This window comes from Mastigoproctus giganteus, chromosome 12 (genome assembly GCF_048544385.1).
Source record: "Mastigoproctus giganteus isolate SK-2022 chromosome 12, ASM4854438v1, whole genome shotgun sequence".
In the NCBI taxonomy this organism is placed as follows: Eukaryota; Metazoa; Arthropoda; class Arachnida; order Uropygi; family Thelyphonidae; genus Mastigoproctus; species Mastigoproctus giganteus.
This window is the reverse complement of record NC_143586.1, coordinates 24195545-24220392: the sequence shown is the minus strand read 5'-3', so window position 1 is coordinate 24220392 and position 24848 is coordinate 24195545. Positions and strand designations below refer to the sequence as shown.

Genomic DNA, 24848 nt, shown 5'->3' with positions numbered 1-24848 from the left:
TACTCCTGTTACTCTAAATGACTCATAATCGCACAAATTTTGATGCACATGCACAAACAAACGGTGGTCCGGTACATGTCTGTCTGGGAAGTGTTCTCCATAAATTCGTTGAGTGGCTTGTCCATTGCTCTCTGCCAGCTCACAGTTCGCATATCATTGCATGCTCTTCGTGCGGCGACTACCGCACCGTATACCGACTTATGGTGATGTTTCTGGTTATGGATTCCTATGCGATTCACATTCCTTTAGATGTTACCTACCTCCCCTAAATGTTTGTACCAATATTTTTGAGACACTGTGTGTGTGTGTGTTTTACTTGCATAAAAATGTGATACACAAAAAATAGACTAGACAAAAACAAAAAAAAGGAATACAAGCAGGAATAATTATATAAAAATATAATGTAAATAGAGAAATTAATAATAAATAAAAAAGAATCAACATAAAATAACTAAAGTGATAATTAAATGAAAAAAACAAACACCACATATAGCATATGAGTGTCACTTGTTATATGCATTAACATAATGACTACTTACGAGTAGAGTAATACAACTTAAAGTAATATAGTTGAACATCTGCAAGTTATTGTAGCATGTTCAACCTCCTTTCTTCCAGGGACAAAAAGACAGATGTAGCATGTGTACAGTTTATCTGCATATCCATTTATGAGATATGCAGATAAACTGCACAAACAAAACTTCTTTCATCTGTGCTTTGCTTTGCTTAGCACTATACTATTAAAATGTTTAAGCAGAAGCAAATAATGTCTGAATCACTCTGAAAATTTCTACAAATGTGTGTGGATGGTTAACAACTCTCCACATTTTCCACTAGTCTGTATGCTTTTGGGATGACCATTATGACCTGGAAGACTATGGAGTCCTATGGATGTCCAATAAATCTTCAAACCCTCAGATAATAAAATAAAAAAGTTCCCACACTAATTGCACCTTATCTTCAAGTGGGCTTTTGAATGATTTTTTTAATGATCACCCTTATTCTCTAACACGCAAGGCATTTCTGGTGCATACCTTTCTAAAAATATTTACTTGGATACTGTTCCTCTGAATTAGCATTTGTCATTTATCTGCCTTCCAACTCAATCCAAAGACTTGTACCAATCCAATGAATACTAGTGATTGTTGTATTTTAATTCTCTATCATGCAAGACATTTCTGGTGCATACTTTCTAAAAATATTTAGTTGGATACTGTTCCTCTGAATTAGCATTTGTCATTTATCTTCCTTTCAACTCAATCCAAAGATATGTACCAATCCAATGAATACCAGTGACTGTTGTATTTTAATTTACAACATTAGACATGGTACAGAAAATGCAAATAAGAATATAGTATAGAAAGCACAAATAATATTATATACATGGCAAATGGGTGAGGAAGTGCCTTTTTCCATTCTAAAATAAAATAATTAACTTTTTGCAGCTTCATACAAGCCCTAAATACAAAAAATGATATTTACTAAAATATCTTTTTATAAGTCCCACTTGATTACTCGTGGGACTTATAAACCAAACGGTTAGCTTCGTGCCTGTCATTTTTATACTGACTGTTGCATGAAAGTTAATATTTATTGTCCCATGAGTCAGAGAACTTGATCTCAGAATTTGTGCATAAATGCATAAGGCCACTTGATGTATGTGCCACTAAAATTACAAAATATATTGGGGATGGGGAAAGCCACTGGAATTAATTTTTGATGACTAAAAAAACTGAAACTGACTTGACCTGTTTTTTTCTTTTCTTTTTCTTAAAGAAATTATCAATAGTTTCTTATAAGCATCAATAATACTAATTAACTATGACCTGAACTTTAATTTGCAAAACCCCAGTATTATTTCTTATTCTAGTTGATGTTTCCAGCACTTTTATTTGTTTGAAATTTTCTCTTTAGCCATGCTACTATATATGTGGACTCAGAGACTGAGGATGAATTTTTTAATAACCCCTTTATAGAGTTAATAAACTAAGTCTGAATGGGTTTTACTAAAGAAAAGTTTTGCAACCACTGGCCCAGAGACAAGATACTTCACACTCTAATTCAATACTTATTTGGCACAAGTACAGTGTAATATTAAACCAATCAATTTAGCAAATTTTCCAAATTGATTGGTTTAATATTACACGACTGATATAAATTATTGACAATATTACCTCTAACAAATGAAACCCTCATGAAATTTTCTTAAAATCAGAGTAAAACTTCCCAGTCTTAAAAGTAATCACATAAGTAACTTTATACATGCTGTATATTTTTCTTTCCTTTGCAAGTGGTGAATACAGCCACTCCCTGATTAATGTAAGGGTTGCATTCCTTGGAACTCTATGCAAGTCGGAATTTCTCCCATGCTTGTGCAGCACTCACAACTGTGCTCGCTGAATTGATTGAATCAAAAAAGAAATGTTCGACGAACATGTAAATAGAATTATTTATTGTATTTATTCAATTTATCTCATGCACAGGAAACATTACAAAAGCGCACAATTTAAAAATTTTCAAAATTATAAAATTACAAAAAAGGAAAGGAGACAGGCATAATGTCAGTAAGTTTTACCTCTCGAGTACTGTTGCCAGAATCAATGTCTTCAGTTAATAAGTACGCCGCTGCAGAGGTTGAGGAGATTTAGAAGAGATCAGCTGCTCAACCTTACGAAAGAACATATTAATGAATGACTGGGCGATGGCTTTTTTTCTTTTCTTTGTAGATTTCTTTGTAGCAAGCAAGCATATCATTCACCCATCTGTTAACTTTTAAGAATCGTTCGCTGTCACGATCGATCTTCTCAAACCTCCCCATTGCCGATGCAATTTCATGAAATGCCAATGCCATCTCTTTCTGGTGATGAAGCATCTCTGCTCCTCATTTGTTTCATCTTGAGCTTTGTCAGCATTTTCTTCTTTCACTATCGCTGCCTGCAAGTCAATAAGTTCTTCATCAGATAATTCCTTCTCTTCTTCCTCTATTAACTCCTCCACGTCTCTGACAACAACCTCCAACTGAAATAGCTCTGCAACCTTTACAATCTTATCTGTAACCTCTTCATATGATCGTCTTTTTCAAACCCTTCAAAACCTTTTACGTGTCGTGGGCATATTTTCTTCCACCCGCCATTTAAACAACTTTTAGTAATTTTTGTCCAACCCTTATTAATGTTTAAGATGGCGTGGTAAATATTGTAAAATTTCCAAGTCACATAAAGTAAAATTTTTCTCACCATCTACTGCAGACACTGCCTGAGCAAATGTGTGTAAATAGTATGCTTTTAAATTTGAAATAACATCCTGATCCATAGATTGGATGAGTGAAGTCGTGTTTGGTGGTAGAAATGACTCTCACATCCAAATTGAAATCATCTAGATGAGTAGGATGTCCAGGAGCATTATCTAATAGAAGCAAAATCTTGAAAGGAACGTCGTTGTCTTTGCAATATTTTTCAACCTCAGGAATGAAGCAGCATTTAAACCAATCCTCAAAGAGAGATATTGTTATCCATATTCTCTGGTTCAATCGGAAATGCACAGGTAAGGTGACTTTATTGATAACTTAAATGCACAAGAATTTCCAAAATGGTACACAAGCAGTGGTATTAATCTGTAATCTCCTACTGCATTAGTCACAAGCAAGAGCGTGGCCCTATCTTTTGAAGCCTTGAAATCTGGCATTGTCTTTTTCTCTTTGGCAATGTATATTCGATCATGTTTTTCCAATACAGAGCAGTCTTGTCAACGTTAAAATTTGCTGCGTTGAATAACAGCCTTCATCAATAATTTTTTCCAACACATCACAATTTCTCTGCAGCTGCAGAATCTGCAATGGTGGCTTCACCGCATAATTTTAATGTTTTGGAAACCAGTGCGATGCTTGAACCTGTAAAACCATCCACTGCTTGCCACGAACTTGGCTTGGGGTTCGTCGCACTTATACTTAATATCTTCCTAAATACTTCTTGCTTTTGCTTGACTAGCCATTGGACTCAGGGGCACTTGCTTCTGAATCCAAATTTCCATCCATATTATTAATAGCTTTTCCATTTCGATATAGCAACAATGCTGTTTTGCGATCACTGCTGATCTTAAGTGCATTGATCCTTTGACGTGTTCTTTTATATGCGCTATTGTTATTTGGTTTTTTTAGGAGCATTAGCAACTGAGGCCATATTGCTCCAGGATATGTGGTGGTCATTCCCTGACCTTTCCGCATCCTCCATATTTGGTGGTGACGGGCTCGAACCCCGATCTAATCAAGAAGTGTGTGCTACGCACTGCTGCTCCTTCCCACCTGGCTACGGAGGCGCCTTTTATATTCGCACTGTCCTTTAAAATAGCATTCGCTGTTAAAGCAGCAAGACCTAATTCCCTTGCAATAGATGACAAACTTTGTCCTGCTTCGTACTTCTTAATCGTTTTCATCTTCATTTCTAAATCAATTTTCTTTTGTTTCCTGGCACTGCCAGCATTTGAACTTTCTGTTGGTCCCTTTCCCTTCATCATTGTAATACATAAATAGGGATGAAGAGAAGTTCCTAAAAATTTATTTTTTTATATGACTGAAGATTTCAGTGAAGGAGAACACACTTCACCATAATACCATAACGTAAAAACCCACAGAATTCCAGTTATCGGTTTTATCCAAATGCAATAAGATCGAGTTTACTACCCCTTTATAATAGATTGTGCTAACAGAAAAGCCCAATAAACCAGAAAGCGCAAATTGTTCTTATTGTTTTATGGTAGTGAACATTTTAGAAAAATATCATAAAGGTGTTCAAAATTGATTCCTATAACTGGAACATATGATAATGATGAAAGTGTGGTGCAATTTCCATTATAAATTACCTTTTAGAGAGATATAGAGCTTAGTAATACAGCAAGGGGCTTAGAGGGGAACAGGTATCCTGTGTGTTATCAGACACTCAGCCTAAAACACTGATGGATCCAATATCTCTCTATTACAGAAGATTTAGGAGAAGTCTGGTTGGCCTGCCTCCCTAAAATCCACTCATGCACACCTTCTCGATGGTAAGCCCTGTTATCATTCTACACGTTCATTGCCACCCATAGGTGGCAATGAACGTGTAGAATGATTCTCTTCAAGACGCCTGGTCAGCGTGAAGAGGAAAAGACCAAACCCTCCAGTATGAGAGCACAACAATACAAATGGCCCTCAGTCCCCAGCAGCTTTCACTCTCCCTCTTACAGCAGTGAGAGGATCAGAGTGGAAGCAGAGGGTGCTAAGAATCTCTGGGTACGACCAGGCTGCCATGCACGGAAACTGAACTTGGCCTGTTATAACGTACGATCACTCATCAGTGAAGACAGGATATTACAGCTGGAAAAGGAATTAGAAAATGTGAATTGGAATATCATCGGTTTGGCTTAAACAAGAAGAAATGAATCACTTATAAGTTTATCAAGTGGAAATCTGCTGTAAACCAATGGAAACAGTGAAAGGAGTGAAGGTGGAGTTGGGTTTCTGGTCCATAAAGATTTTAAAAACAACATTTTTTGGAATTCAAAAGTACATCACCAAGGGTGTCAAGGCTAATACTCAAGATTTCTAAGAGGTACAAGCTAAAGATTATAATGATTTATGCACCAACATCAAGCCATGATGATGAAGAGGTTGAAGAAATGTACACCGAAATTGAGTCTTCTAGATGAGCAGAAAACCCACTACACTATTATTATGGGGGACTTCAATGCTAAGGTTGGAAAAAGACAAAACACGCAGAAACAGGAACTATAGGAAATTTTGGAATTGATGAAAGAAATAAAAGAGGTGAAAGACTTGTGGAATTTGCAGAATCTCAAGGACTGTCAGTAATGAACACTTTTTTCAAGAAAAGGGTGAACAGAAAGTGGACATGGAAGAGTCCAAACGGATTAACAATTAATGAAATCGACTTCATCCTCACTAACAGAAGATATATTGTGAATGATGTTACCGTCCTGAATAAGGTAAATGTTGGAAGTGATCACAGAATGGTAAGATGTACACTTGATATAGATGTAGGAAAGGAAAAAAACTGACCCGAGTAAATAATACAAAGGTCTTTGAGATAACAGAGGAGGAGAAAAAGCAGTATGTACTGGAACTTAAAAACAAGTTTGAGCTTCTGCAGACTGCTCAGGACCAAGATATCGACCAGTAATATTACAACCTTCTGAAAGTGATAAAGCCCAAGAAACCTATAGGGAAACAGAAATCCTAAGAAGAAAAAATTAGTCAAGAAACACTTGTCATGATGAACCGAAGACGACAAATGAAGAGCAAGAAAAACACTGACAGGGAGAAAATTGAGTATACTGAGTTATGCAAAGCCATTAGAAAGAGACTCAGAGAGGACATAAGATTTAACACAAGAAAAGTAGAACAAGCATTAAGGGAAAACAAAGGATTTAAATCAGCAGCCATGAGCAGTAATACAGAAAGACAAATGATACTGAAACTGAAGAATAGCGATGGTGTACTTATAAACAGCAGAGAAGGCATAATTCAAATAGCAGAAGACTACTATAGAGAATTATACAAGGAGCAAGGGAATGATACCAGCAGTGGGGAAGATGGATTGCAAAGTAGAAACACATACGACATACCCGATATCCTTCCTGATGAGGTAGAACAAGCATTGAAGAAAATGAAGAATCGGAAAGTCCCAGGGGAAGATGAAGTTACTGTAGAGTTGTTAAAATTGGGAGGAAGAGACAACACAAAAACTGGCAAGGCTCTTCACAAAGTGCGACGCCTAAGCAGTGGAATAATGCAATCATAGTTTTGCTGCATAAGAAAGGAGATAAATCAGAAATTGGAAATTATAGATCAATTAGCTTGTTATCCCACATCTACAAGTTGTTCACAAGGGTCATTACTAACAGATTAGAAAGAATACTTGATGAGAATCACCCGAAAGAGCAAGCTGGCTTTAGGACAGGATTCTCAACTATGGATCACCTTCACATAATATCACAGCTAATGGAGAAAGCAAATGAATATAAAACACCATTATGCCTGGCATTTGTGGATTATGAAAAGGCATTTGACTCCATACAGCATAAGGCAATGTTTTGAGCACTGGAAAGACAAGGCAAGGCATAGATACCCCATATATTATGATTTTGAAGAAAATATATGAGAGTGCTACCTCCTTTATTAGACTAGACAAAGACAGTAGCAAATTTAAAATCGAGAAAGGAGTTCGACAAGGAGACACAATATCTCTGAAGCTGTTTACTGCTGCCCTTGAGGAAGCTTTCAGAAGATTAGACTGGTCGCAGAAAGGAGTCAATGTGAACGGAGAGTACCTAAACCATTTACGATTGGCAGATGACATTGTGGTTATAAGCCACGATCCCAAAGAATTAGAGGAAAATCTTAATCAGTTATGCACAGTTAGTAAGGATTTTGGACTAAAGATGAATATGGCTAAAACAAAAGTAATGATGAACAAGTATGCCACAAAAAGGGAAATAATGATTGAAGGAGCAGTAATTGAAAAGGTGGAGTCATATACTTATCTGGGACAAGTTATTAGCTGTAATAATGATAAATGGCTGGAAGTCAAGAGAAGAATAAATTTTGGATGGATAGCATTCAGGAAATAGTCACATACTGAAGAGCAATATCCCAGTTTGTCTGAAACGTAAAATAATGAACCAATGTATACTACCCACCATGACTTATGGAAGTGAAACTTGGGCACTCACCAAAAGAATGGAAGAGAAGCTGAGAACTACACAGCAAAGAATGGAACGAATTATATTGGGAATCAGACTGTTAGATAAGAAGAGAAACACATGGATTAGGCAGCAAACTCAAGTAAAGGACATTCTTATCAAAACTAAAGAACTAAAATGGTCTTGGGCAGGACACGTAGCTCGAAGATATGACAGATGGACTAAGAAAATAACAGAATTACCCAAGAGGAGCTAGAAAAACCTGGAAGACAAAGGCGGAGATGGATAGATGAAATTCATGAGTTTTTGGGTAGTAAATGGATGGCCAGTGCTCAAAACAGAAGGAACTGGAAAGTTGCTGGAGAGGCCTTCATCCTGCAGTGGATTGAAAATGGCTGATGATGAATACAGCAAAATTTAACTTCCAAGGACTCGGAAGGAATTACAAAAAAAAAAAAAAGTTATTGGGTTCACATTATATTTTCACAATACCTCCATTTATCCCTACAGAGGCAAAATACATTTCCATATTTTTTTCAGTTTGCTCCAGCCGGCAAAAACTTATATAAAGTCGAATTTGCGTAAGTTGAGTATTGCATAAGTCAAGGAGTTCCTGTATCTGAATAAAAATGCAAACTTAAAATGACATCTTTATTGCTAATTTGACATTTCCTATTGAAAGTTCACAGCAGCCAATTTTCCAAAAAAATAAAATAAAAAGAAAAATCCAATAAATATAAAAATAAAATTATTTTACAAATAAGTTCAGAAAACCACCACAGAGAACTATATCAGTAATGAAAAACTTTACAACCAATTAAGCAATTAGCAAAAAAGGTTCAAAAGATATCCCTCTCTTTCACTAAAATTTCTTAAAGGAGTTAATCAATCAAAGCTGTAATTGGCCAACTCAAGAGTTCTAACCAGAAAGAGGTCATTCCTTTATTATTATTAATTTTTTACTTGGCTCCTCAAACACAACTCAATGCTATGAGGAATTAAGATGCAAAGTTCTTTTCTCGTTTCCTCAAAGAGTTCATTCATTTGTCTTTTTACAAAACATCTTCTGGATCATGGAACTGGGTTTGCATTGATGCTCAAATTTTTTGGCATACCATAACAAGGGCATCAGAAACACTAAGTGTCAGACAGTTTTATAAATGAATTCCACATGTCTTCAAGGCTCTTCAGATGCTCTATTTTCTACTTTTTTTTTTTTTTTTTTTTTTTTATGTCAGAGCAGTCGGATATAGCTTGAAATCACTTTGATTAATGCCACATGTAGCAATTGCAGTTGACACATTTTTCAAAGTCATCAGGAACTCCTCTTTCCTTCAACTGTGCAATACCTGCTGGTTTTGTTCTTTCCCTATTAGGGCACATTTCTGAACAATGCACTTGCATTATTAGCACAATTCAGAGAAGATAATGTTCTATAATAAACGATGCAATAAATATTCAATTATAATGTATTTCCTGTCATTTGAAATTAAAAAAAAAAAAATTTTTAAAAATCACAATACAGCCACTTCCAAACTTACGTAAGGGTTGCGTTCCACAGAATTTTCGTGTCAGAATTTCCCTAAATGCTTATGCAGCACTTGCAAATTTGATTGAAGCATAAAAAAAAAAAAAAAAACATTCGACAAAGATTTAAATATAATTATTTATTCAATTTTTTTTTTTATCTCATGTGCAGGAAAAATTACAAAAGTATACAAAATTAAAAAAATTTCAAAATTATAAAATTACAAAAAGAGAGAGGAGACAGGAATAACGTCAGCAAATTTTACCTTTTGAACATTGTTGCCAGAATTAACTCTTCAGCTGATAAGCACTCCGCTGCGGAAGTTGAGGGCTGTGCAGATTTAGAAGGGGTTTTTTCCAACACATCACAAAATTTCTCTGCAGCTGCAGAATCAACACTGGCAACTTCACCACATAATTTAATGTTTTGGAACCCATTGCTTGCCACGAACTTGGCTTGGGGTTCACAGTACTCATCCTTAATATCTTCATGAATACTTCTTGCTTTTGCTTGAATGGCCATTGGAATCAGGGGCACTTGCTTCTGAATCCGATTTTCCATCCATATTATTAATAGCTTTTCAATCTTCGATGTAGCACCTGAATGCTGTTTTGTGATCACTGTTGATCTGAAATGCGTGGTTGATCCTTTAACATGTTCTTTTATATGTGCATTGTCCCTTAAAGTAGTATTCACTGTTGAAGCAGCGAGGCCTAATTCCATGCAATAGATGACAAATTTTGTCCTGCTTCGTAATTCTTAATTAATCATCATTTCTAAATCAATTTTGTTTTGTTTCCTAGCACTGCCATTACATTCTGCGTTCATATCAATATTTGTAAAGGAATAAGAGAAGTTTACCTCGATATGATACGTAGAACATTTCCATATGATACTCTCCAGAAATTAAAACGAAAACAATTAAAATTAAAAATCTTACAGTAAAAATAATTAAAAATCAACTGAAAACAATTAAAAATCAATTTAAAACACAATTCAAAATTAAGTAAAAAATTAAAAATTGATTTTTAATTATGTTCAGTTGATTTTTAATTATTTTTACTGTAATGTAAGATTTTCGATTTTTTAATTATTTTCGTTTTAATTTCTAGAGTATCATATGGAAGTGTTCTGCATATCATATTGAAATAAACTTCTCTAATTCCTTTACAAATACAGTATTTGTTTTTCGTATGATTAAAGATTTCAGTGAAGGGGAACTCATTTTACTATAATGCCGTAACATAAAAACCCAAACAGTTCCAGTTATCGGTATTATCGCAATAAGATTGAGTTTACTACCCAGTGCGCTAACAGAAAAGCGCAATAAACCAGAAAGTGCAAATTGTTTTTATTGTTTTATGGTAGCGAGCTCCAGAAATGTTTCAGAAAAATATCACAATGGCGTTCAAAATTGATTCTTAAAACAGAACATATGATAATGATGAAAGTGTAGTGCAACTTCCATTATAAAAATGACTTTTAGAGAGATAAATAACTTAGTTATATTGCGAAAATTGCAACTTCTGAGGTCTTGGAACAAATTACTAAAAAAAAAAAAAAACTGTTACTGGGTTCACACTATTTTCACGATACCTCCATTTATTCCTATGGGATGCAAAATACATTTCCATGATTTTTTTAAGTTTGCACCAGCTGGCAAAAACTTACATCAAGTTGAATTTCCATAAGTCGAGTATTACTAAGCCGGGGAGTGGCTGTATATATATATATATATATATATATATATATATATATATGCTACACAAAGCAAACATTACCATTTCCATATTTTACAATACGTGTGATATCTTGTTTATCTTCTGAAACACTATCATATTTCTTTATCTTACTGACAGCATTTAAATTCTTTAATTTAAATTAGTTCTGCACTGTGCACATGTATGCACACACAACTATAAATACTGTGTAACAAAGGACAAGACTGTTTCACAACAAAGCAACTTTTGGATATTCCACATATTTCATGCAACTTAGATTGGCGCACCTGACTGGCAATGTGTTAACAAAATCAATTTAGTGCAAAAAGCCATAGTTTCCCCCCCCCCCCCCTTTTTTTTTGTTAAAAAAAAAAAATCAAGAGATGGAGAAAAACCACTGGAAAAAAAGGTGGTATAGAGAAGGAGCCACAACAAGTCAAAAAAGATTAGGGTCTCCATTGCAAATTATGAGAGCTGGAAGGTATTCCTTCACTTACTCAGACTAGCTGACAGAGATCCTGATCAGATCGGTCAGTCATGTCAGTATTCAAATAAATGTCATTTTTGTTTCTAGCAAAAATTTTCCCTTCCTATTATATTTTCCTATTATATTTCACATTATATTTTCACAATACAATCTTTTCAACAATCAAATTTTTAATATGTCTTAGAAATGTGTACTAATTCATAATTATATAAACATAACAGAGCAGAGTCATTTCAAGGAACAGATAGAATAAAAATATGAATTTATTATATTCCATCAAAATTTCAGTTAGTAAGCTGCATATAACCAAGGCAATAGAAACATGCACAAATTCTGGCAGTAAACAATCCACCACTTAATGATAGTAGAAAAAAGATTTACTCTGAGCCGAGAAAAAGATTTCTCGTAATCTGCCTTTGCCTGCCTAACCTCCTTGATTACAGACCAGCTTATAACTACCGTAGGCAGCTGTGTCACATGATAATTTATATGCATTCCATGCATTTTTCTTCTTTGCCACGAGTCCCATTAGTTCATCTTATTTGGTATGAAAGCCTAGTAGCTTCCAAGATTAATTCTTTGAATGCTTCCTATTTAGAATTTACTGTTGGTAAGATCATTAGTTGGTCCCACTATATAGAATTTAAAACTGTCTCAGACTACCGTAATCACCTTTTCGAAAGCAAAAACCCTTCCTTTTACCCCTGATGTAGTAACATCTTTGGATAAATCCCACATCAGCACACTGCAATCACTGCCACCTAGTGGTTCCTTTATCTGCAGATTCTTAATGTATGAAGAACCACTATTGATAAGCAGATCAAGAGTATTACTCCTTCTGGTTGCCTCTTGAATATGCTGCTGCAGAAAACAATCATCCAATAAATCCACAAAAGCCTTGCTAGTGTACAAGTGACCAACCCACAAGTTCTAGTCAATATCTGGGAAGTTAAAATCTCCCATTCCTTATATCTGTGTAACACCACGTCTCTGATATCCCAAAAATATCTGGCTTTTATGTTCTGACCAGCACCTCAAATTTATTTACTGAACTCCTAGCATTGGTATACACACAAGTATATACGCATCTGTTCTTATTCTTAACTATCCTAACAGTCCATGTATTTACTTGTTCTGCTATGACTCCCAAGCAGACCCTGAAATCCCCACCACCTTGTTTTCCAGGCTGCTGCTAATTCTAATACTTGTGGAATGAGCAGCAGTGCAAGAATCACTTTCACCTCTGCCAGCAGCTACTGTTAATCTATTAGTCCATGTACCCCCCCACCCAAGGTAGCAGTTTTCCGATCCACCTAACACTGGCTTGATAGCATCAGCAAATATTCTTGCACTCTTTCTATTTAAGCATATCCCATCCCTGTAGAAGTCTCTCTCCTGTTAACAAGCACAGAGCACACTGAGAAAAATTCTACCCCATGAGCCTTGCACAATCTCTCCGGGGCCGAATTGATCGACCAGGCTCTCATCGTATACTCCCTCCTATTGTGTCTGGGCCGAATTGCAGACACTTTCAAATTGAACCCTAACTCACAGCTTTTTTTTAACATTGTACCTGTACTTGTTAAGTAATTCCATTGTTCTCCTACTCTTAATGTCATTAGTACCAAAGTGTACAACAATATCACCTTTTGTGCCCTTAAAAGATTATATCTGCTCTACAATGTCATCAACTTTTACCCCTGGCAGACATACAATCCAGGTCCTGTTCCACTTACCTTTTTGCACAATATATTCTCCAACAACTAATTGTTGTCGGTGACAGAGTCACCAACGACAATTAGTTCCTGTGGGACCACGACATTCTGCCTTGGGGATTGCTGTTGATGTGGGCAGCTGAATGCTTGATGGGGCCCCCCAATTTAATTCCTTCGAGGGTACCTACCATGTTCTTCAAACTCTCATAAAGGTCCATAACAATGCTGAGTTGCCACCTAACTTCTTCACACTCCTTACATCGAGCACACACCAAGACATCCCCCTTGGCAATATCATGTCCCGTTCGTGATAGCTCCACAAACAACAAACAAGCAGTACATTTCAAAAGGCTGTGATTCAGAGGACATCCATCCCCCATCTCCCTTGAGCCACAGCACTCCCACCACCTTGAGCCTTTTGCTTTGCTGCTCTGGGGTGATTTCAATTCAATTTCAATACAATCAAAAATATTACACTAAACATGTATCCCAATGCAGTAATAACACCCTACCAATTTAGTGTTATATGAATTTATCTCCTATCAAGTTCCGTTGATATTTGATTTCCCTCACACTGAGCTGTAAACGCACGGAGCCATTCAACTTACACCAATTCATCTGTTAGTTACTATTTTCCAACACTAAATATATAGGAACTGACTATTGTATAAAATACCAATGATTTATTCTTTCAACATATACAACAAAGGTTATTCAAAATATTACAGTATAAAATGTTTTCTTCTATTGTGCCAAAGGTTCTATATTCCAACACTATGGAAGCTTTCTTATGCTAACTTCAAAATTATTTATTTTCTTAAGCAGATCTCAAAAAAAAAAAAAAAAACTCAACTGAGTTTATTATATTTTGCTCAATTTTCCTATAAAAATTCATTCCTCCTACCCAACTTCATAATTTGTCACACTGAACAGGTATAAATTCACTATAAAGGATGACTGTCAATCCTCTGCCAAGTATTACTTCTGTGCTAGCAGAATGAGCACTGTGTATTAAGATACATTAATGAATTCAAAATTTTTATTTTATAGAACTTTCAGTTTACAGAATTCTGCAAGAGACTTTTAGAGAAAATGGGAAAATAAGTAGTAAGTAACAGAGGCATGTGATGCAAGATGAAATTATGTAGCATCATCCAAAAAAAAAAAAAAAAATTTGCACAACCATTCCCTCTAAATGTTTGTCCAGTTTGTCCTTCAATTTATTTAAGCTGTCAACTTCCGCAACAACAGATGGAAGTTTGTTCCAGCAATTAACCACCTGCTGGCTAAAGGCAAATTTCCGCACATCTATTCTACAACTGCCTTTCCTCAATTTGAATTTAAGTCCCCTTAGGTTCGTAATCTGAACAAGTGGAAGAATCTCATCAGAATTCAGCATGCTCAACCCATTCAAGGCGTTATACACCTCAATCAGATCACCTCGCAGATGACTAGTCTCCAGCTGTTGCAATTTGCAGAACTTAAGCCTCTCTTGGTAAGAGGATCCCCCCCCTTCATTCCCCTCAATCTTGTTGCCCTTCTCTGTACATGCTCAAGCAAATCTACATCCTACCTAAATTGATGCCTCCAGACCTGTATACAGTACTCAAGGTGTGGCCTGACCATTGCCTTATACAAAGGGATAATCATCTCCTTTTCCTGCTAGCAAAATTCCTGTATATCATTGACAAAACCCAATGACCTGCTCTTGCAGCCTGTCTGCATTGCTCAGAAAACTTCATATCTGACTGCACAATTACTCCAAGGTCTTTTTCATTTTCTACCACCCTAAGTGTAGTACCACACAGTTGGTACATTCCTCTGGAGTTGCTTCCACCCATATGCAGTACTTTGCATTTGTCAATGTTAAACTTCAGTTGCCACTTCTCAGCCCATCTGCCCAAATTTTCTAGATCCTGTTGCAGTAGCACACTGCCATTACTGTCATTAACAACCCTGCCAACCTTTGTATCACCTGCAAACTTCAACACTAAACCTGATATACTTTCATCAATATCATTGATAAATATACAAAACACTAGTGGGCCCAATACCGAACCCTGTGTAACTCCATTAATAACATTAGTCCATGAAGAGCAGCAATCCTATTATCCATTGTAGCAACTTACCCTTAATACCATTCTGCTCCAATTTGTACAGTAGTCTTCTATGTGCAACAGTGTCAAAAGCTTTCCTAAAAATCCAAGTATATGATATCAAAATTATTTTTTGCATCCAGTTCCTTTGTTACCGCATCATAGTATCCAATCAAATTTGTCAGACAAGACTTTCCCTTTACAAACCTATGCTGTGTCTGAATTATTGCTGTGGTCTTGTCTAGATGATCCTGCAATGCATCTTTAACCAGTGACTCCATTATTTTACCCAGAACAAAAATTAAACTAACTGGTCTGTAATTACTCATGTCACCCTTCGATCCCCCCTTTGTGAATTGGGAAGACATTGGAACATCTCCAGTCGGTGGGGACCTCCCCTGAGTCCAAGGATGCTCTCATAATTATGGCTAAGGGTTTGCTTAGTTCCTTTGCTGCCTCCTCTAATATAACTGGATAGGTCCCACCACCCCAGGTGCCTTTCTTATGTTTAACTTCAACAATTTCTCCTCCACTTTGCTCTCAGTTATTACAAAATCCATTAAGCACCCACCTACAATTTGATAATCTTCTGGCATTTTCCTTCCTTAATAACTCCTCAAGTGTGAATGTAGACACAAAATACTCATTCAGTTTGCTTGCTATCTGAGCAGGATCATCAACAGTCAAACCATTGATATCAAGTGGACCAATCTGATTCATCCCCTTTCTTTTAGAGTTTATATAAGTAAAGAAATCCTTGCTGTTTTTCTTAGCATCCTTTGCCAAAGATTTATCATAATCTGCCTTCGCTTGGCTAATCTCCTTTGCAACTTGATTACAGACTAGCTTATATTTGCCAGAGGCTTCTGTGTCAAAAGCATGACAAAGCATCTGGTACATACTGTGATTATAGTTTTTTAACTAACACTATAACAAAGTGCAATTTCAAATTCAATGTCTACATCATTAGACACTTTTCACAAATAGTATGCACTTGATATAATATAAATTTCATCTGCCACTAATGAAACTGATTTATCACATGTATGCAAAGCAGATTAATTTAGCCCATTTAAACTTCTGTAAACAAAAATTGTATCATTCGCATCGAGGAGCTAGATCCCTAATCTAGAAGTTAAATGGTTATCCTTCTATACTCAATCAGCTTTTATTTATTTATTTTTAAGTTTCTTCTACTGAACAGTTAGTATTCTACAGTTTTCTCTGCAGGTCTTGTTCTGTAACAGTTGAAAAAATAAAATTTTAACAAGCTCATCTGGTGATAACTTGTTAATTTTCCACATGCTTTTGACAAAAGTTTGAATATCTGAATTACCCACAGGATTTTACTAGAAAATATTAAGAATGTATTAAAAAATCTTTAGCTTAATATCATATGAAAAAGGGGGGAAAAAATTCTGCACCCCAAAACCTGAAATTAAGTAATCAAATCTGTCTTTGAAGTTTTCAAAGTCTGTCTTTTTTTAAGACTAGTTAATACTGTACAGATCCTTCACATATTCAGTTGAAACAACTACAAGTAAATTGATCAGATAAGCTTTTTCAATCCTCACTGCATGAGTCCTTGCTTTCCTTTGAGATAATATATAAAGAAACATGTATTTTTTAAGATATGCCAGTTATAATAATAATTGTCTAAGACTGCTCTAACAATTTATATAGTCCTATTAAAGAACTCATAACAACAGCATATGTAGTATTTCATATCCTGAGGGCAGAAAAAAACAACTTTCATGCTATATTAAGCAGTTTCTACAACCAAATGTGACCAGTGAAATGAGCTTTCATGATTTATCCATATGGCATTACATATTACCAAATTTGCTGCACTTTATATGGCAAGCTTCATTTATCTTTAACCAAAATATCATATCGTTATTCATCACAAGGCCTCAAAAAGTTGTATTATTAACAATAAAACACGTTTTACCAAGAGATGCCACATCATGATTGGTGACCACAGGTTCAAACAACTCTTCCATGCACGATGACTCCTTCAAGGGAAAACGACAGAGGTCATCACTATATTGTCAAGTTACTTTTTAAAACTTATAATTATACAAGACATTTTAAATAAATAAAAAGAAATTTGCATAGAAAAAAGACTATCAATCTTTCTTCAAAAAGTGAAATATTTAAATACATGCGTCTCTGAAACACAGTGTATCACCATTATAATTACACCCATTTCTGAAACCCACACCTAAACTTCATAATTAGGTTATGTGGTGAAAAACACTATCTACAAGGAACACAACTTATTTAAAATAAAGCTGTCTCAAAAAACAGCATTTAAGAATTTATGCATTAAAAAATGTTTTCATAACTTACCAGCACACCTTTCAGACCTTACCCTGGTGTCAGCATTGCCCCAATCAATATGAAAAATTGTTTGGAATTAGTAAATTTTTCCTTCTGTATGATCTTGTAAGTCATATGAAGAGAGGGACAGACTAACAAAAAGGCACAATATATACATATTAAATATGATGAAATGATGCAAGTTCATCTAAAAACCAAGCCCATGACAAATTTGTTGGAAGAACAGAAACTCATTTCAGAACAATGTTTATCATCTGAATCTTTATGAGTGTAGTCCATTTTTATCCAATATGTGGTTCAAATCCTAGAGAAAAAGTACTTGTTCCATTATAAAAGTTTAAAATACTGTGATTTCTTCATTCACATTAAAATAAAATTTAACACCATTATTTAAAATATAACAAAAACGAGCTGATTAATTCCACATTTGAAAACATTTAGCATGTTTTCACTTGATCTGTCATGGTAATATATGCATTACAAAGGATGAAATTTGATTTTATCTTCTCCGATTTATACGTTGAAGGACTTAAAGAACTGTACTCACTTGGCCCACTAGAATCCTCTTAAAAATTCTCTCCGATGATGAATAACTAAAAATGAAATCAAAAACGAAGTCCAAAGAATCATTCCCCAATAATCACAACATATCTTTTCTGCTTCAAAGCACTAAACCTGATCCACACTTAATTGGATGTTTAGATTTTTTTTATTATTAAAAGAGTCTGTAAAGAAATATAGATGTGAAAATTATCTCAAAATGAAATTTTCACTTTAAATAAGTCTATTATGAACTAAACCGTGTGGGATTTTTTTAAAAAAAGTAATAATTTCATTAACAACTTTTAAATAAATAAACTTAACCAAATAAATTTAAAGCTCATGTGGAAAAAAATAATTTAAGCTTTATACCTATATCTTATACATAGTTAAATACCATCATTAACCAGCATCTATGACTTGACAAATATGAATGAATTTATCACACAGCAAATGATAAAAAAAATTTTTCAGTTTATATACATATGAGTGAAAGACCAACTATAGATGACCAATAGATGACCTTAATTAAGTTCTGCTGACTAATTAACACAGCTGCCAACTTTTGACTTTCAAATGGCTGGAGATCAAGTAACTGAAGGTAAGAGGAAAACAGGAGATTTTTTGGCTAAAACAGCAGAAAATAGAAATTATTGAAAAAAAGCTGGAAGTTTTTTAAAGTCAATACTAGAAATTAAATGTTACTATAAATTATATTCCATAGACATTTTCTTAAAATACAGTTATAGGATTGTTTACCAGTACAGTATGCTTTAAACATTAGCTTACCAAGAATTTTTCTGACTGTGGCTGGATTGTCTTTGAGACCAATCAATTATAACTGCTTAAAGAAAGGTACTGTTGCAGAGTTTGCTCCCTTAAGAAATATTAAGTTTTGTTTTTAACAATATTGCTGTCTACACCGAGCTGTCAAAGCTTCACCAGAAAGATCTTAGCTCAGATTCTGCTTTTTAAACCTGGCTGAATATTCTCTCACACTCATCTCTGCTATGAGGAAATGTTAAAATGCCAAGCATGAATTTGGAATAATTTGTTATATTTCAAGATTCCTTGTCCACGTGTCAGTTCTCCAACCACAGACCACTGTACGTCAATTCTTTCTTTAATCTAGCAGGTTTTCACACTGAAACTGGAACTAATGCTGCAAAACATCTACAGCATCATCTTTCTTTAAGGACACCAAGAGGTACTGAAAATTTGTCCACAAAAAATTTCAATGAAAATGATACACTACCAATTGATTAAATCTGTGTAACCTCAGCATTTATAAGAACATTTTTCAAGGGAAACTTGGGTGTGACAGACATGCAGCAATAACATACTTTCTCACTGAATAAATGAAGAATCTTCTTTGTTTTAGACTCTTCCCATGACCTTGGTATTATGGATTACTACAGTCAAGTCAGAATCATCCTTCTAGTTTAGTCTGACAATGGTAATCAACTTTCAAAAAGTGGATAATTTAGAAACTGTTGATAAATAAATTTGCACATAGTATTCATAAATATATCTAGGAGTAAATTACTTCAGTACATGGATGTGAGATATGCTGGATTAAAGAATATGTTCATATTTTCAAATATTGGCACAACATTTAGGAATATGAACAGAATTTTTTTTTGCATGAGTGAGGATGACATGCCTAGAGTTATCAGCTTGCTTGGCTCATTTAGGATTGTTTTTAAGTGTGATTTTTTTCTCTCACAAGTTTTTACTTAAAGAGGCCATTAATTTGTCTTCTATCAAAACTTTTCATGGATCACAAATAGGATTTAGACACATCAATGCCAGTCAGTAATGACTGTAATGTTCAAACTGGTAAGCTTAAAAGTGCTCACAAATGCTTTTCTTACCACTTTAACCTCTTCTTTCAATTCTTGTAAGAGGTTGCCACTGTTCTAACAGTCTAGTTAAACATTTAACCAAAGACAACCAACATGCTTCAAAATATATATATTTTTTTAATTTGACAGAATACATCAACTGAAATCATTTAAATCTATCTTTCCTTTTAGCACTTCTTTCTAGACAGTAGTAAATTTCTACCAAATATTCACTGTTTCACAGGAAGACATGCAGCTCCCTCCTTTCAATGCACAAATTAATAAGATGACAAAGGCAGCTATTACCAACAAGTGCTCAATACCCTCTTTTAATAACCTTGCTACTTCCAATTTTTAGGCCTACCACAATAGGCATATTTATCAACACTAAGTACCACAGCTTTTTTAAGGAATCTCACGTTTTCAGGTTATTCAGAAGATGCCCAATGTTATATCCCGTAGAGTTACTTTCCAATGCCGGTACTGAGAGAAATCTGCTTTAATGATACATTTTTATTTTTATTTTTTTTTTTAATTACAAAAGGTCACCACAATGAGGGTATAGCTTGGAATCTCTCTGATTACTGCCATCACTAGCTCTTCTTTCCCTATCCAAGCAGGTACACTAACAATGCCTGTTGTTTTTTTTGCTATTTCATTGTTGGGAAACATATTTCTGAACACACCTCAATGAACATACATCAGCATGTATGACAACATCATTATCAATATCAGATTACATCTACTTTCATATTTCTTTTACAAAACTGCATATTTTCCTCAAGCTTATTTGTTTGCAAGTGTCTGATTACACAGCATTTCCCACTACTTGAAATTTAAAATTTACATCTACATACAGTACACAAAGCAAATGTATTACCTTTTCAAGATTTTTTTTTTTTTTTACAAACATGCCTTATGTCTTTGAAATTATGTCATATTTCTTGGGCATCTTACTGAAAGATTTAAATATCTTCACATCACAAGTGCAATTTTGGTAGTGGTCAATTTTTTTTTTTTAAACAGAGAACACTGTTATCCCACATTCCTATTCTGTAACGTGTAACAGCACACTTAACTGTCAATTTGTTAATAAAAATAAACAGCAATTTGAAGAATTTTGAAAAACATTCAGATTTTAAAGTAGTTTTATTATTCCTTTTATGAAAAGTAAACAATCAAGAAAAACTGTTATTGCAAAAAAAAGATGGAGCAAAACTGTTATGATGGTGAGACAGAGACAAGTAAAGCTAAAAAAAAAAATCCCTGATGTAAAGCCGGAAGCTATGAATTAATGATGACAAATATTTTATGCATATTTTAAGCAGTAATACAATTAAACAAAAAAAGTGAAACTATTTAAAATTAACCAGTGACTAAGCACATGAACATTTGAATTCTACAAATGAAGTGAAAGGTCATAAAATATCAATGGAAGAATCAATTTTACTGAGAGAAAATCAAATTCTGAAAAGAATAAAGAAAAAAACTTTTAAGAAAAAAATAAATTTGAGAGCAGATTTTTGATGATGGCAATGCAATGAATTCCTTCAAAATGCAAGTGATGCAACTGCTTCCATGGTCAGAATTATAACATACAATCTTACATAATTCTTCACAAAGAATCTGTCAATACCAGATGGCCATAAAACTGCCCCCCCCCACTGATTTCCTATTGTCCAATAAGAATGATAAAACAATGGCTCAGGTAATCATATACAGAAATACAACTCTATTGGAAGATTTCAACAGTGCCAAATTAATGCGTAGCACACCACAATGCTGGGCACTGAAAATATGGCAAAAACAGTATAACCTCATCAAACTGGAGAGGGGAAAGAACTGCTAGATAATGACAGTATAATACAGTCATTCAAAATTTGTGCAACTCAAATATTAGTAATTAAAATTCATTCTTTTACTATCAGATTAGGTAATCAAGTAACTATAATGATAATAAGTAATTTACAAAAATTATTATAAATTATGAAAATTCCCACCTTGAATTACATGCACGCATTTTTCAAATTCAAAACACCTATGTTTGCAATTAATTCTGAATATTGGCCTTCAGTTCCTCCAAATGTGCAGGGATTATTTTTATGCACTTTACTTTCAACAATCCCCCACAAGCCACTGTTTCATTGGACGTATGACAATTCGTTCCATCTTGATGAAACCATCAGTTATGTTTTCACTGTCAAATAATGCAATAAACTGGTGCGCTAAATCTCAGTATAAGTTTCTGTTGACCATGTTGTCGAGAGGACCAATCACTCAGCAAGATGAAATGGCACACCATATGCCCATTTTTTGAAGATGTAAGAGCATCATTATTCCATAGCCTGCTGTTTTGACTAATGACATGACTTCAAATGAAACTACGCTTCATCACTGAAGAAAATGTGGTCCAAAATACCAATTCCATTCGAATCAATAAAGATGTGAACACTAGCAACAATAATGCAATATTTTTTCTTTAAGTTCTTTTTAAGTTCATGCATTACATGAATATAATAGAGAAAGAGGCCTAACTTTAATAACTCTTTGTGGACTTAATAAGACATACCCATTTTTAAAGAAAGTCTTCTAAGTGACTCTTTGGGATGACAGCAATAACCATTGATTAACATCATCACATTTTCACTTATCAATGAAAAGTTTCAAATACTTCTTTATCACGACTACTGGAACAAAAAATAAAAAGGAACTTGTGTACAAAATCACATGTGATGATTTTTTTCAAAATCATTACATGTGATTTTTCGCAAAAGTATTGTTTGTCTGTAAACATCTTTCAGACAGGGAATATGTTGTGATGGCTTTATCACAGACAACCTAATATGCATTTGTGTAAGTGCAAACTTGGAACCACTATTCTGCATGCAGAGGTATATAGTATTGTATAAGTAGTTTTATAAGAATTACATATGGTTATGAAAATGAGAGAAATTAGCTTTCATTTTCGGTTGCACAAATTTTGAATCCCCTATACAATAACATGTAAACCAAAACACATTTTCAAGAAATTTCTATAACCCATACAATATAATACAAAGGAGAAGGAAAAAAAAAAAAAAAAAATTGCAAAAACAATTAGGCCTAATAAAAAAAAAAATATATATATATATAAATATATATATATGACAAAAATATTAGGTTGTCCACAAGACAACCAGGGAGCAACAAAAAGGCTAACAGGGGGCAGACAGAAATTGTTCAATTTACACAATGGACAAAATGACATGAATACACACTTCTGGATGTCAATCACATTTTTCCAAAAAGCAATATCAAATTAGCTCTCTTTGCTATTTTATCAATGCAGCTGTGACATAAAAATCCAATGACCATGGGAACTGGAGTTTGCAGATTTTGAAATTTTTCTGGTTTTTGGGTAAATAAATCTAAACGAACATGAAATATTAAAATTCAAGCACAGATAAAGGATTAGCAATAAGGCTGCCTACTTTTTGAAAATTTTTCTAAGTAATTAATATACTTTTAATTTAAATACACTATTTTATTCTTATTTATTCCTTACGCCAATGATAAAAATTTTGAAATCACCTACAAAAATCACTCAGATGATTTTCCATTTAAAAAAATAATAATAAAACAAGGAGGAAAACAAACAGAAACAAAATACTGCATTGGAATTTTTTTTTTTTTTTAACTGGACAAGATGATTTTACACACACACATTTTATATATATATATTTTAAGGAGTTAAAATAAGGCTTTCAGATTGCCCCACCACTCCATGAAATCAACACTGAACATTCTCCCACTGCTTTAGAACTGCTGCAAGAACATTTCCTGAGAGTAGACAATTGGAACATCCTCAATTGCTTTGAAATCAATGTTTTCAAATATGTTTTGCTATTAAAGAATAAATGTGGAATCTGGATAATAATCTTTTGGTGTGCAATGATGACCAATTTATTTAGCGAACTTGAGATAGGAGACAAGCCTGATGATAAATATGAGTATTATATCAGCAGCCAACTGTACTCTTGAATATCAGTAAAAAAGTGGAAATCATGAATGAAATTCTCCATAGCTGTGTTCACATACATTTAATGCAGTACATGCATGCCTGTTTTTTTACTTAATTATACAATGAAATATCACTCTTACAAAGGCAAGAGAATTTGGCCATAGTAATTGAGTTTTTTAAAATTATGTATTATTATTTTTTAAAACACAAAAAATATGGCTTGCATATAGTATACGTCCTCATTTTAGAAAGCAGTAAAGACTTAACAGAGATTAATAAAATCAATATAAAGATTAATTTTCAAAACATATAAATGCACAGCATAACATCTCTAACTTGCAGTGCCAACAGAATCAAAATTTGAAAATACAAACCAAAACAATGCCCTCCGTAGAAAACAATTTGGCAAAGGCCACCTTCTCTGTCAACAACAGTTATTAAAGACCAATGAGAGAGGAGTAAAGGAAACATCATGAATGTCACATAGCTCAATAGCTGATGAAATTCTGTGGCACAATATTTCATCTTAAATGCTTTTTTACACAGGACAAAGGTACAGTCATTTATACTTATATCAAAAGCAATTTTTCAAGAAATAATGATAAAGAATAAATAAATTTTGTTAACTGTGGACTTCATTTGGTGGCCAGCACACTTTCTATCATGATTAAGACCACAAAATGTATATTACAGCAATTGAAAGTGCTAGTTATCAAAAATAAATGACATATAAAGCTACCAATGGAGTTCTCAAAAGCATCAAGTTAAATATTGTTTAACATTAATATAATACTGAATCAAGAGAACCAACTCATCAATATTGTTCGGAGAACAAGTTTTGCAAAAAAAAAAAAAAAAAAAAAAAAATTTTGGGACAGC

General features: G+C 34.1%; 1 protein-coding gene across 4 annotated transcripts in view; it reads right to left on the bottom strand.

Annotated features, from left to right (window-relative positions):
- Positions 1 to 24848, bottom strand: part of LOC150076793 (putative RNA-binding protein Luc7-like 1) — a 180175-nt gene that overhangs the window by 100606 nt on the left and 54721 nt on the right. The window contains exon 4 of one of the 4 annotated variants that reach the window (XM_090386714.1): positions 17194 to 17257. The exons of the other annotated variants lie outside the window; for them this stretch is intronic. Within the exon in view, the coding sequence (XP_090242840.1) occupies positions 17194 to 17211 (18 nt within the window). The 5' untranslated portion in view covers positions 17212 to 17257. The remainder of the gene's footprint in view (positions 1 to 17193; positions 17258 to 24848) is intronic. 4 annotated transcript variants of the gene reach the window in all.